This window comes from Fonsecaea monophora (assembly GCF_001642475.1).
Source record: "Fonsecaea monophora strain CBS 269.37 chromosome Unknown Scaff37, whole genome shotgun sequence".
In the NCBI taxonomy this organism is placed as follows: Eukaryota; Fungi; Ascomycota; class Eurotiomycetes; order Chaetothyriales; family Herpotrichiellaceae; genus Fonsecaea; species Fonsecaea monophora.
Window position 1 is genome coordinate 117,571 of NW_019173968.1, and position 14,300 is coordinate 131,870.

Consider the following 14,300-nt stretch of genomic DNA (forward strand, 5'->3'; position numbering starts at 1 on the left):
TGCTCCAGTGTCAGCTTCTCCCGATCACCTTTTCATCAGAGTGCGCCCGACGTTCCATTTGTTGGATCCTACGGACCAATAAATTTTGGGAATCACGAGCGATTCGAGCGACGAGTCAGGGATCTTCACGACCGTGTTCAAGCGCCATATGCGCAAGGAGGCAGTTTCTGCTCGCCATCTGAGCTGATCATATTCGACACATACACATCAACGGCTTTGACATGATGGAGACCACGAGCCACCGTCCTTGGGAGTCGAATCCCCCTCACAGTCTCCCACAGACACTGCCATCAATAGCTTCTTTGACTTCGAAGCTCCCAGTCCAGCCGCTGGACAGAGCCCCGTCAGACCTCTCAATTCATCCACCCCAGAGAGATTCGGGAAGTTGGATGACTCCCGGTACCCGTCAGTGCTCGGTCCCTGCGGAAATGACTAGATGTGTTGCTAACCTTACGCTCATAGTGTCGGGGTCTTCGACAAATTCGATGCCATACCTGAACTCTGCCCACTCTCCGACCGGCACAGGCACATCTCCTTACACTCCAGACAACCCTTCCGCACCTCCAGCTCCGTTCAACGGTGGCCTGCACCCGCAACCGAACGGACTTCCACCGCCAACGTCAGACCCGAACTCCAATCCAAACAGAGGCAGTGGTGACTTTGACGACTCGCGGAGGAGCAGTGTGGCTTCCAACAGCATACATACAGGCATGAATAACCTCGGCCTCGGCCCTACATCTCCTTATACAAGCACCAATGCCTCTCAGACATCCCTCGTCTCTGGCCTCCAAAGAGAGCGAGGCATCCAGACAAATGGGTATGCTGGAGGAGGGGGCAGATATTCAACAATGAGCGGTCCAATCTCCTCGTTTAGTTCGAGTCGCGGTGGAAGAAGTGGTTTTGCCGCAGGACGAGTAGCGCCCCCAATTCTCGAGAACCCGAAACAGGAGGTCTACAGTGCAGAAGCCCCGACTCGAGGCCAGGCTTATGCCTTTCCTGACCCAGACGCGCCTCGTCCGCCGGGCAGAACACCATCGACGTACTCGCGGAGGAACAGCTTCGCAGAGTCATTCTCCAGCAGTATTTTGACAATGGAGTCGAACAGATTACCATTAGGGCAGCAAGGTAAGCTTTCATATAGCGAGAGAATTGTGATGCATCTAACCAGTGCCAGAACTTCCCGATACTCATCATCACAGTTTGCAACACAAACAATTAGACAGCCTTCGAGGCGATCCCGACTCTCCGAACGGAACCACGCCCTACAGCCGAACACCAGAACTTCGAGTAACTCACAAGCTAGCCGAGCGGAAGAGACGAAGCGAGATGAAGGATTGCTTTGAACAGCTGAGAAGCCGATTGCCAGCCAGTCAAAACAATAAGTCAAGTAAATGGGAAACGCTGTCACGAGGTGAGATTGTCCCGCGCCGTGAGCCCAGAATGCCGCTAATCTTCCTTAGCCATTGACTACATTACACAACTTGAAAATCAGAACAAGCAAGCACGAGCAGAGTTTGAGAACCAGCGCATGAAGATGGCGGAACTTGAAGCCAAGATGCACGAAATGAATCGACAGATGCAGGGAATACAGCAACCTCAAGGCTCCTTTCCCCCTCCACCGACTGTGATGCCACAGAGTCCTCTTGGATACGGACCTCACTTTAACAACCATATTGATGGGTCCAACGAACCAGCACGGACACTTCCGCCGATAATGGGCAGCACCTCGATGCAAGGCATACAATATGATGACCGGCGATAGTGCTGTCTCTCATGGTTCGGGCACTCCCCATCGGACTATTTTCTTTTGGGTTACACTACTTTGACATTTTGATTCTTTTGTGCATTACACTGGAATTGTGGAGCTTTTAGCCAAAAGCATCGTGCATTCACGGAAGAGGCACGACTTCTGGGCTCCGAGGGGTGGGGTCGATCATTTGATTCATGATACCATGGTCAACGGGATATGTTTTTTTCAGGGCATGGAGCAAAATCACTGGGGCTTGAGAACTGTCGAGCCCCATTGCGTCGCATATAAGGTTGCGACAGTCATTCGAAGCAGAAGCTAGAGACTTGCTGCTCTCAACTGTTAGATAAGTTGGGTTCTTCTTTTCAGACTACGGCCGGTATGGTCTGTGTATACGAGTCTTGGAGATATAAAGCTACACGTCTCCGCGAGTGATTTCTGTACCAAAATATGAAAGAAGCCGCTTGGATCCCGCAGCCTTGTCACGTGCTTTGTGAAACATTTCGTCTTATGTAATACAGCCTTGTGGCCCAGCGATTGGTTCTCGTTGCTCCTCTATCTTTGTCTGACCGCGCGCGTAATTTCGTCTTCGACTTCATCTCCTCCAGTTATCGACCGCCTTTCAACCTGAAGCAATCGACTCTGAAGTCTGGCTAGCCGCCAGGTCGGATATCATGACATATCCACTGTTCTCCCCCAGGATCTAAGTTTGGGACATTGCCCGCCGCAAGCTCAGATCCAAGGAAACGTGTTGCAACCCCGAGCCTCAGACAAACAATGGGGCCTGGCAGCCTTCAGAGAAGCCTCAGAGGAGCCTCGTCTGACGACTGCCCCCGCTGGGCGCGGATGGACCTTGACAACTGTAGATATCGTGATGTCTACCAATCCTTTTCTGCCAGACCCAGTTCCCGCCTTCGATCAAGTCAAATAGTGATGCCACCATGAACTTTCCTTTCGTTCTTCACATTCCTGTCAACTTTCCTTATTGTTATTTCCTTCTTATTATATTCATTGTACAATAATCTACACTGATTCCGCAGGCAGGTTCCTTCCACGCTCACAAGACGCACTAACTGTCGACTTTGAAACGGTCTCACTGGTTGATCCACCGAGAGCAAAACATATTGACTCAAAAACATGGACAATGAATAGAAGGCTACAGCGATAAGCCTAAGCAACCTCCCTAAAATCCTCAGCCGCCTGAAAAGAAGCGATGCCAAATTTCGTCCCTACTTTTACCTGCACACACCATCACCTTCTCCAGAATATCATTCACTTTCAGTGATGGCGGTCGGGTTTCGAAGCCCACACAGTCGTGGTGCAACTTCGAAGGAAACTGAATTAGTGCACCATCAGCCCAGCATTGCTCCAGCGTTTCCACTATCGTCCCCTCAACAGGAGCCTCTCACGACGTTTAAACCCATTAATGGCGGTATGACATTGGCACCAACCGAGACCTTCTTTTCCCCAAATCCTTTCGCTTCCAGCTCTTCCGACGATGACACTGGATCTTCGAGTGGCCAGGATGAATTCCACCTTGAGAGATATAGTCGAGAAACGACGAGAAACGGACAGGTTTCGGAACCAAAGCGCAAGCAGTCCAGTCGACGAAAGCATCAGCAGAAGTTAGTGGGACCTCGAACCGACAAGAAGACTCGCCCAGGATTGAATATTGTCACCAATTTCCCAGCGCAGGCCAAACGAGCGCAAACTGATGGGCTTGTCATTGAACAGGTGCAGTCACAAAGACCTCGCCTGGGCCCGAGATACACCACATCCGTCCTGTCGGCTAAAGCTGAGCATGTAAGCCACTTGGTACCCGACTCTATTCCTAATCACAACATGAAAGGACCGCTAAATCACAATGGAGAGGTCTTGAAGAGGACCATCGCCCGACAAGCTGTTTCGAAGTTACAAGAGTCACAAGCGGCGCGAAAGGCGGGGGAGGAGTTTCGGGTGATCGGAAAGATGGACACTGGGGGACAAGCTCATGGGATTGTCAAAGAGGAGGAGCTCCGAGAACCAACCAATGCCCTAAGTGATTACTCCCCGGAGGCTCGATCAATCGTTATAGGAATTAGTGTTCCCGAACACGAACTGGACGCACACCGTTCTGCTGGTGGCGTAAGCAATCCCTACTCCGCGATCACGCCAGACACGCCTGCAATCGTGGTTACTCCAGCTGAAGAAACAGATTCTTGGAAACCGCCTTTCTTCGGCAAGGGTCGGCCTATATCGAGCACGTATTCTCCATATACGCGCAGCGAAACGCAGATCCGAGACAGTGAACTGCCGCCGGTGCCGAAGATTCCGTTGAGACACGCACACTGTGATAACCAAGTTCAGCCAACGATAGGCGCAAGCATTGCTCAATCCACCCGAGGTGCCAGCCAAAAGGATGCAGAGGACTATGACAGTGACGGCGGATCCCATCAATCTCTGGAGGAGATATCGAGGATGTCGTCCGATAGCCAAGAACAAATTCTCCCCTCAGATATAGAAAGCAGACGGCGCAAATCACAGGGTTGGTGGAATCTTATGCTCTCGCCCATGCTTTCGAGGAAGGGCACCACCACAGAGAAACCCAAGAGCAAGAGTCCAGCCACGCCTCCAGTACCTTCGCTGCCAGCCGATATACGTCTTTCCAGAAGTGACATCGTTTCTCCTCTCACCTCCGAATCCCCAGAAACACCTCGGCGGCTCGGATTGGCAAGTGCTAGGGCAAGCATTTGGTCGAGGTGGACAACATGGGAAAAACAAAGAGATGGCAGTTTGCATTCTCCTCCCGCCAATTTACCTCATCCTGATGTCGATCAATCTCCACATTTAGTACAAGATGTTAACCCAGGCACAGCGTGGGCTGTCGTCGATTTCACCAAAGGCCTTGCAGCAGAATATTACCATGCTTGTGCTGTCGAACAATTGACGGGTGTTCCATACTTTGAATGCGACAACCACTCCTGTGCCAGCAGATTACCAAAGCTTCATTCAATTTTTGACAAAGGAGTCGTTGCTGAGCCCGCTCAGGACGTCTCTAATTCGAGGCGGGTTGATGCTGACCTTGAAGAGACTGCAGATGCTCCAGCCAATGAAGAGAGAGTGCTGAGTCGTGGTGTTTCCATCCGCTCAGAGCCTGAAGAACTGTCACCAAATGTCAGACAAGCAGAAACCGCCGCGGTTGTTAAGGCAAAGTCTGTGGAGAGCCCGGACGTCAAACAGGTGGAATCACAACAGAAGGAGGCTGCCTCACCATTGCTCCCCGCGGTTGACACCTCACAGGCACCAAGGCAGTCGGTCACAAGCACGGAACAGACTCGTCGTGAAGCACATTATCCCAGTATCGCTGCCGTTGCGGCTCAACCGCCAATTTTGTCACCAGGCCCTGTCTCTCCAGCGATGCAGCATACAATGACATCTCAAGGTGCCGTCCCGATGACACAAGTCGACTACCAACCCAGCCAACCACGTTCGTTGGAGCAAACCACACCATCAGACCGACCACAAGCGCCGGCGCCAACGCAGCCACCGTCAGTCACGATTCATAACCACACATTTTATAGCGAAAGATTCGCAAGTGGAGATGACAACACTGTTCGGGAAACGAGAAGAGATGCCATGGAGCGGCTTGAATCTACCACCTCGACCCAAGAAGTCAGCCAAAAACAGGAAGTCACAAGGCAACAAATGCCAGTTTCGCACGAATCAGAAACCGTCAAAAAGGCAGGTGTGATGACCAGACTCAAAGGGCTTCTTCGTCGAAAAAAGGCGGGCAACAAGGACGACGCGGACAAGAAAAAGAAACGCCGATGGACACTTATCATTGGCATAATCCTATTTATCATCGTCCTGGCGTGTGTTCTCCTGGCCACCTTCCTCACAAGAACAGGCGACAGCACTCCTGTACAGAGCCAGTGGCTTAATCTTACCGGCTATCCTCCCATCCCCACGGGCATATCCACCATAGCCAGACCCGATGTCGTCAAGCAGCAGTCCCAATGTGTGGGACCCAACACAATGTGGAGCTGTGCTCTGCCCAAGGAGGAGCAGTTCGAGGTTGCTCCCAACTCTCCGGACCAGCCGAACTTTCGATTCGAGATCAACTTTCGAAACGGCACTGTACCAGCGAATATGACGGTGCCCATACAAGAGCTCAGGAAGAGGTCAGAGCGGCGCCTGCGGAAGAGGGCGGACGATCCGTTTACAAACGATCTGTTTGATCCTAACCCGACGCCACCAAGCCGGGCGGACCAGATCTTCATGGGCAACACGACCGACAACATCACGAAGCCGTTCGAGGGGGAGCAGACGCCTTTCTATATTACATTCGTTCCAGTATTTCCTATCGACCCTTCAAATACAACCGCCACGGCATCTAGCCCGACAGGCTCCAAGCTTCGAAGGCGTCAGTCGACGAATTCCTCAGATGCCATTCCGGCGCCCGACGTCCTGAGCGATGGGAGTGCTGCGCCTGCCAACCTCCTCCCTAACGATCCGTACCCTTCATCTCAGCCGATCAAACTATACAACAGAGGTCAAGCGGACGAGCACTACGGCTTCTACATCTACTACGACAAGGCAATTTTCTTGCATTCGACGGCAGCCTTGAACACCTCGGAATTTACAGACAACAATGGAATTGACCCCGAGGACGAAAACGGGGGTTCCACTCGCGATCAGTCCCGACTGCGGTGCACCTTTAGTCAAACGAGGTTCCTGGTCCGCATGTGGACCAACCCAGCCTTTGGCGCAACGCTTCTCCCTGCCGCCTCGAATGGGACCAACTCGACCGACGGAGGGAGCAGCAATTCAGCAACCGATTTCAGCCGACCAGGCTCATTTCCGTACCCGACGACGATCAGTATTGACCGACATGGGGGCAACATCAACAAGAAAGCAGTGTATTGTTACGGCGTAGATCAACTACAGGTTATCCAGTCCGATATAAAGACGATCGTGCCAGAGTTCAGAAGTGTTTCAGGGACCTTGATCAACGCGGCGCCAGGTCTTGTGAATGGCACCATCAGCGACGACACTGGATTCGACCAGGAAGCAGGCGGTATTGACGGAGGGACTGGGGGATGTGAGTGTGTTTGGCAGAATTGGAGCTGATAGATTGTTTTGATGATGGTGAAGTGACATGAGCACCAGGGATTCTTGGCTATTGGACCAAAAGCTGACATGACTGTTTTATCTCCCTGTTCAAAAAAAAAAAAAGGTGCTATGGTGGTTTTTTTTTTACGGGGATGTAAGATAAGATACACTTGACATAACTGGCGAAGGCATCAAAGGACATCATCAGGGGTTGTGGAGTTTTTGAGGGAGTGGCTGGGCTGGGGTTGTGTTTATTGAACCAAAAAAAAGGGGAAAGGGAATTGTGCAGCAGGAACTGTACGGAAAAAGCACGGCGCACGAACACACATTCTCTCTGTCTACCAACCTTCCTTTGGATATGGGATCTGGTGATGGGATGGCACAAGGTTATATCAACAAGGGTCCTTCAGTAGGAGGGGCATAGAAAATATATTGACCTATCCGCCTACCTAAGCAGCTACCCAGGTATCGAGGCATGTACCTCGTAATGAGTTACTTCTCCAAACCGAAGGAATGGTACTACCTCCCTAGATCCTCGTACCCTGTACGACTACCTAGGGAGGTAGGCATACGACTGCTGTCAAGTCTCGCTCGTTCTATTATTTCTCGTCTTCTTTCCGTGACATGTATACGTGTACTCGGCGAGTCGGTAGGTATACAATGATGAGCAGGTATTATGGGTGGAGATGGATATTGACTCACTGGCACCCAGTCAGGGACAGTGACGTATTGAATGTTGGGGACGATTACGCAAGTCGTGACATGCCACCAGCACAACCACCAAGTATTGGTACAGCACCTGCCGTTATATCTACTCTGTGAGAGACACACTCATCGTTACCTAGTAATATTTCTCCGCCAGTTGAGCTATAGAGCACCTCACCACCCCCCACCGTTCGGCATGAAGAACGATCGTCAACACAGGTAAGAAAACCCCCTACACCCCCATCACGACGAGCAACTCAACTGGCGTGAACCGTGTCTGGCAGTCACTGACATCTTAAACACGCAGACGGAAGACAGTGGGTGACTGGCTCCCCGATCACGACGTTCACCGAGAATGGCTCAGCGGCGTCATCCAAAAGGTGGATCAGAACCCCAAAGATCTTCACCCGGTCTTGGTCGAATTCAAGGAGTTGATCGAAAACAACACTCGAGTGTACATGCTCTTTGAGTCCATGTTTGAGCAGGTCCCTAAGAAGGAGCCCTACAACAACGACCCTCGCGGTGAGGGACATCCCCAGGTCCGCGACTATATCCATATGCTTCGTGTCATCAATCACATGTTGACCACGCCGCCATCATGGTCCGAGAGCTCGGCGCGCACTGGACTGGTTGGCCTTCCGTTCAACGCCCTCTTCGATTGGCCCATGGGAACAGCTTCGGGGTACGCCGTGTTTCTTGACCCAGACGTAAATAAAATGTTGAAGAAAGTCCTCAATGCATGGGGAGACTTTCTTCGCTCTCCAGAATCGGCAAAGGTCCTGGAGAAAGACGCTCAAGGGAGCTGGTTTGGTCCGCATGGCCAGAAGGAGCTCACCACGACAGCCAATTTGGGCAAGACAGGTTACAAATTTGAGGAATTGTTCCAGTGCGATCCATCAAAGCCTCACATGGGTTACAAATCCTGGGATGATTTCTTCACGCGGCTCTTCAAGGAGGAGGCACGGCCGGTGGCCAGTCCCGAGGACGACAATGTGATTGCAAACGCGTGCGAATCCAAGACATTCAAGGTGGCGCGCGACGTCAAGGCGCGAGACCATTTCTGGCTCAAGGGACAGCCGTATTCGGTGATCGACATGTTGGCACAGGATCCCTGGGCGGACAAGTTCGTTGGAGGGACCGTATACCAAGCTTTTCTTAGCGCATTGAGCTATCATCGCTGGCATGCACCTGTCTCTGGCAAACTGGTCAAAGCATACGTGGTGGACGGGACTTACTATTCAGAGCCTTTGTTCGAAGACTTCAAACCCGACCACCCTGCGGATCCTGAGGGGCAAGTCACCAGTCAAGGATATTTGACAGCCACGGCCACACGGGCGATCATGTTCTTTGAAGCAGACAACCCAGCTCTTGGGCTCATGGCGTTTCTAGGCATCGGTATGTGCGAAGTATCGACTTGCGAAATCACGGTCAAGGAGGGTCAGCATGTGAAGAAGGGCGACGAGATTGGCATGTTCCATTTCGGAGGATCGACACATTGTTTGATGTTCAGGAAGGGGGTTCGTGTCGAAGGATTTCCAGAGCCACACCCTGAGCATAATATCCCTGTGCGAAGTGAGTTGGCGAGGGTGAAGGTGTAGTGGTCGTGGGACACTGAAGACGAAAGGCATAATTGAGACTGAAATGTGAGGGCGCAGGCACGCAGTCACGTGGTATAGAGTATCAAAGTCACGTGCTGTCACGCAACATGGGGTATGGCATCACATCATGGTAACTTGCCGTTGGTTGGTGCCGGAAGTTGCTGCTTTTTCCATCTGTTGGGCCAATGCGCTGTTTTCGACGTCATTTGCGGTCGGATGCAGTTAGTGGCTCAGCGACGTCACTGTGCAAAATCACTGCAAAATATGGCGGCCATGCTTTCCGGCTGAACAAAGAGCAATTGATTGGTGAGCTACTGCTTTGTTACTGGCCGTGTCGCTGCTCTAGTTCTTACTTGGGCTTTCCGCCGCTCTAAATCTCGGTAGTATTCACAGCCGGACATTGTCAGAAACTTTTTCATGCTTCATTTTCATCTCCCACACCAGCAAAGCTTGACAACGTCGTCCATGACCCTTTCACATCCACTATGGAAACGACCTTCCCTATAGCTATGTTGCTGCTTTACTGTCCCAGATACCCCAGAGATCTCTTTACCCTCTTCAGCCTAGATTCTCTATCCACCATTGGCCACTTGACAAGCCCTTCCTGGAATTTTCATGACTACAATTAACTCGGATCTACCAGTCATCATATTTCTCTCATGTAACACTAGACAGACAGCGTTTCTGTCAGCCAGAAAAATGCACACTCCGTGACGCTGCATGCAGAAAAGGGGGCTCGCTCGTGCCTCGAGACCCGTTTGAGGCGGCGAAGCGTGTCTCGCGTGTGTGTCTCCCGTGCTCCTCTTGCTGTTTTTTCCTTGGGTCGATATTCAGGAACTCCGCGGCTCATTACAATTCGGTAGGTTGATGGGTTGATGGGTGCCCTTGGATCTGATCTGATCCGTTTGACTTGTCTCCCGCTGCTTTCTCAAACCCAGTTCCATCGTTTACCCGACTCGCCGGAACTCTGGCCGCGGAGGTTGGTTTCACATTGGCATGTAGAGGTATATGTAAAGCCTTTGCTGGCCCTTGGTCTCGGGCATTGGCAAAGGTCAAGCAAGACGCCTCTTCAAGAGAAAATCAGGAGGACTGTCGTCTCTGTGTCGAAACATCAGCGTTACTGTGAACCATGCCTCAAACGAATGCCAATGGCTCAATCAAGCCCAAGCCCCATCCATCAAATCCCACCCCCAAGCCCGCTTCGAAGCCCAGGTCACCATTCGACATAGACAACTACCTCAATCCCTGGATTCCTCGCAATCCTTTGCGATTCCTGCCTCCCTGGATCTCGTACTGGTTCGGCTACCGCACCCCTTCGTCCACCATCGCACATCACCCGTGTCTCTGTTTCCTCCCCAAGTCGTACCTTGAATACTTCCATCCGTCGGAATGGTTCTATACCTATCACCTCCACACCTTCTTTCTCTACCTGTCGATCCTAGTCGGTGCCTTCTGTGGCGTCGCCATCATCGAAAATGTCTTCCTCGCCCTTCCCCAGTTGTCGGGACACACGGTACCCATCGTCATCGCGTCATTCGGCGCTGCAGCCATCTTGGAGTACAATACCATTGAATCACCGCTGGCCCAGCCGAGAAACCTGATTTTCGGACACTTCTTAGCAGCCGTCATTGGAGTGGGCATCACCAAGCTATTTTTGTTGCTGCCGCCAGACCGATTCGAAGAGCAGAGGTGGGCTGCCGGCGCGCTCGCGGTCGGATGCGCATCCATCTTAATGAGCTTCACAAAAACCATTCACCCACCCGCGGGCGCCACTGCGCTACTGGCGGCGACAAACCAGGAGATCCAAGACCTGGGATGGTGGTTATTGCCCCTCGTGCTGCTGGCGGCTATGTTGATGCTGGCCAGCGCGCTTGTGGTGAACAATCTCTCCGGGAGACGCTACCCGGTGTACTGGTGGACGCCGGTCGATCTGAAACACCTCAGGGAACAGAGGAGGCAAGCGAGGCTGGCGAGGAAGTTGGGGACTGATGGGCTCGGAGGGGATGTCGAGACGGGCACCAAACGCCGATCGTCGCCTGGCGGGGCGGACATCGAGGACCTCTCAGACACCACTACCGAGGCAGGCGGCGCTGACAGCTACGGCCACGGGTCATCGCCCGAGATCATGCGGACTCTCAGTCGCGCGGTGACCTATTCGTCGACCGACAGGGTTCCCCGACTCGTCGGCACCGAGACACACCAATCCATGACGGTGCGGCAGAAATCCAGGGAGGAGAGAGAACTCGGCGAGGAGGTCGTCGAGGGCGAGAGCATCTTCATCTCCAAAGACCGCATGATCGTGCCAGAGTGGCTCGACCTGAGCGATTGGGAAGACGAGGTTCTCCGGATCCTGATGGTGCGGATGAAGGAGCATCATTCGTCATCGTCGTCGTCATAATCGCCTTCTTCTTTTTCTCCAGACCGGAATTGCATTGCATGCCCAGGTGTTTTGCTTGAGCAGGGGATGATGGGGAGAGCATGCAGTCCCTTTGATACTCCCGGCATATTTCTTTACATGGTCACGTTCGGAGCATAGCACAGCATATCACAGCATAGCGCGGCGTCTTTTTTCCATGGATGGCATCAGCATCAGCATCAGCATCAGCATGGATGGGCATGAGCATGAGCATGAGCGTGGCTTAGTGAGCGATCCTCTTCCTCTAGAAGAGATCAAAAGTTTTCTAGGTACGCAGCACATATACGTTACATACATTATACGAGGTACAGGTGTACAGATAGACATTATGTAAACACTTACATAATACACATGAATATACACATGAATATCACACAAATATACACAGTACTTGTACGAGGTACATAAACGTATATATATTCGGGGCAGGGAGCGGGCGGTTCTAATGACAACATGCAGGACCTGTAATCTCAACTACTTGCTCGTGTTTCTTGTCCCGACTCCTTCTCGAGATGGTAGTGATATAGTACGTGAATGAATATACGTAGACAAGAAACGTCCATCCGGCAGAGCTGGCCAAAAGTCTCCTATTCCCATACCCATGCCCATGCCCATGCTATTTATTGCCCGGCGTCGTGCGTGGCGTGCTTGTATCGCGCAGAACTGCTCACCATATGCATACCCTACTTTTGCTCCTGTTTACTCCCAAATAAATCCTTGGCCACAAGGCCTCGGCAGATCGGGTGGTAAAAGTCCTTGTTCTTCTCAAAGGTCTCAACCGCCAGCTGATAGTCCATCTTCATCAACCCCTTGTACAGCGGCCGGACAAACTTCATCCTGCCCACTTCCCCTAGGAGCTTCGTGACAAATCCCTTAATCGTCCAGTCCCCAGCCTTCATCGCGACTTGATAGTATCGAGCCGAGATCTCGACGTTTCGCGTCTCCTTCAGGTCGTAGATGAAACCCATGTAGTTGACGTGCGGCTGAGGCAACTTGTCCGCAAACGTAAGCAGTTTCTCGAGGAAGACGACAATCTGGTTCGCCGACCAGCCATCAATGTCGAATTTGCTGGGTCCGAAATCAGGGTTGGGGTTCTTGGTGAATTTCTCCCACTGATCAGCAAGCCGGTAGCATTGATCGACAAGCGACGTGTCAAAGTCAGGCTTGGGCGGATAACCGGGCTTGTAGAACCAGGTATCCCAATCAATGGTAGCTAGCTTTTGCGAGACCGTCTCGTTGGACTTGAAGAAGTCGAGCAATGTCTGCTTGAAGTCATAGCTGTCGAGTGATTTGCCCCGCCACGTCTCAAAATAATGAGGGATGAATTTGTCAAATTCCTCCTTGGAGATCAGTTTCTCAATGTAGTACAAGAAAATGAAACCCTTTTCGTACGGAATGCTCGAAAATGCATCGTCAGGGTCCTTGCCCTTCAAGTCGATGACAAGCTTCGTAAATTCATGTTGCTCTCCAAACTGTTCACTGATGGATTGCTCAAGCGCCTTCCACCCTATAACCGCTGAGAAATCGCGCCACTGGTCGCCACCATGCACGATCGCTTGGATGCGCCGTTCGAGGTAAGTCGTCCAGCCTTCATTCAGCCAGAAGTGTTCCCATGACGCATTGGAGACAAGGTTCCCAGACCAGGAGTGCGACAATTCGTGAGCAATCACGTCGACATTCTGACGGTCCCCGGATATAATAGTAGGCGTAGCGAATGTATAGACGGGGTTTTCCATGCCCCCATAGGGGAATGACGGCGGGAGAATAAGGACATTGTACTCACCCCACGCATAAGGGTAGACGAGTGACTCGCCCGCCTTCAAGAACTTCTCTGTATCCTCTTCCAATTCCCATTTACACTCTTTGAGCTCATCAGGGCCGGTAGCAACAAGACTCCGAGGGCCTACGTTGGCGGTAGCAATGTCACCGCTAGCAAGAGCAAACAAATACGAGGGAATGGGCACCTTCTGGTGGAATTTGTATAGCTGAGAGGACCCATTGCGGGACGGGGACACCGGATTGTCTTTGGCCCCAATGCCGGATGCGATGACCGGCAGGGGCGACTTGATCAGGAAATCGAATGTTGCTTTGACATCCGGGGTATCCTGACAAGGGAAGATGGACCGAGCGTGTATGGCTTGACATTGTGAAAACATGTACGGATGTTTTTTGTTGGAAGTTTGGGCCGGAGTCAGCCATTGCAATGCGGTGCAGGCGGACGTCGTTTCTAAGTTGATTTCGATGTCAATCTTCTCGTTCAATTGTGGCTTTCGACCGAGCTTAATCTTCAAGGGACTGCCGTATGGCTCGACCCGCTTGAGCAATTCCCACTCGGCTGGTTTGCCATCTGCATTGATGCTGTGGATTTGCACATGGCTGGTGTCGAGCAAGATCTCATCACTGTCGCCATCCGTGATGGACTCAAAGCTGTGGACGACGCTGCCCTTCAATTTCTGCTTGTCGAACAAGATGTCCAAGCTTGTGGAGGTGTGGAGTGTCCGCCAATTGTTGTAATTGGAAAGGGTGTTCGGATCACGAGGAGTGTGAATGGTGGTTGCCATATTGCGAACTATGGTCCCACAGAGTCTGCTTCGAGGACCAAGGCCAGGCTTCCCAAAGGCCAATCTTGATAGAGTTCCAGATAGGATGGACGTCAAGAAGGGTGTGGCCCAAATTTGGATTCCGACCATGCGGTGAAGATACAACAACAACCTATCCTGCCAATCAGTTCTGAGGTGGAAGA

At 51.9% G+C, this 14,300-nt stretch overlaps 4 protein-coding genes across 4 annotated transcripts; 3 read left to right on the forward strand and 1 right to left on the reverse strand.

Moving 5' to 3' along the window:
* Window positions 1-485: 485 nt before the first annotated feature.
* Window positions 486-1,762, forward strand: AYO21_05724 (hypothetical protein; the record flags this gene model as incomplete). The annotated part of the gene is made up of 3 exons (XM_022655691.1): window positions 486-1,125; window positions 1,175-1,411; window positions 1,461-1,762. The coding sequence occupies 3 exons, from the start codon at window positions 486-488 to the stop codon at window positions 1,760-1,762; spliced, it is 1,179 nt and encodes a 392-aa protein (XP_022511995.1).
* A 1,269-nt stretch (window positions 1,763-3,031) lies between these two features.
* AYO21_05725 (hypothetical protein) lies at window positions 3,032-9,141 on the forward strand (the record flags this gene model as incomplete). Its single annotated transcript, XM_022655692.1, has 2 exons — window positions 3,032-6,827; window positions 7,862-9,141. The coding sequence occupies 2 exons, from the start codon at window positions 3,032-3,034 to the stop codon at window positions 9,139-9,141; spliced, it is 5,076 nt and encodes a 1,691-aa protein (XP_022511996.1).
* A 1,129-nt stretch (window positions 9,142-10,270) lies between these two features.
* On the forward strand, window positions 10,271-11,539 carry AYO21_05726 (hypothetical protein; the record flags this gene model as incomplete). Its single annotated transcript, XM_022655693.1, has 1 exon — window positions 10,271-11,539. One exon carries the CDS (start codon window positions 10,271-10,273, stop codon window positions 11,537-11,539), a length of 1,269 nt encoding a protein of 422 aa, XP_022511997.1.
* Window positions 11,540-12,240: 701 nt separating this feature from the next.
* On the reverse strand, window positions 12,241-14,118 carry AYO21_05727 (leukotriene A-4 hydrolase/aminopeptidase; the record flags this gene model as incomplete). The annotated part of the gene is made up of 1 exon (XM_022655694.1): window positions 12,241-14,118. The coding sequence occupies one exon, from the start codon at window positions 14,116-14,118 to the stop codon at window positions 12,241-12,243; it is 1,878 nt and encodes a 625-aa protein (XP_022511998.1).
* Window positions 14,119-14,300: the final 182 nt, after the last annotated feature.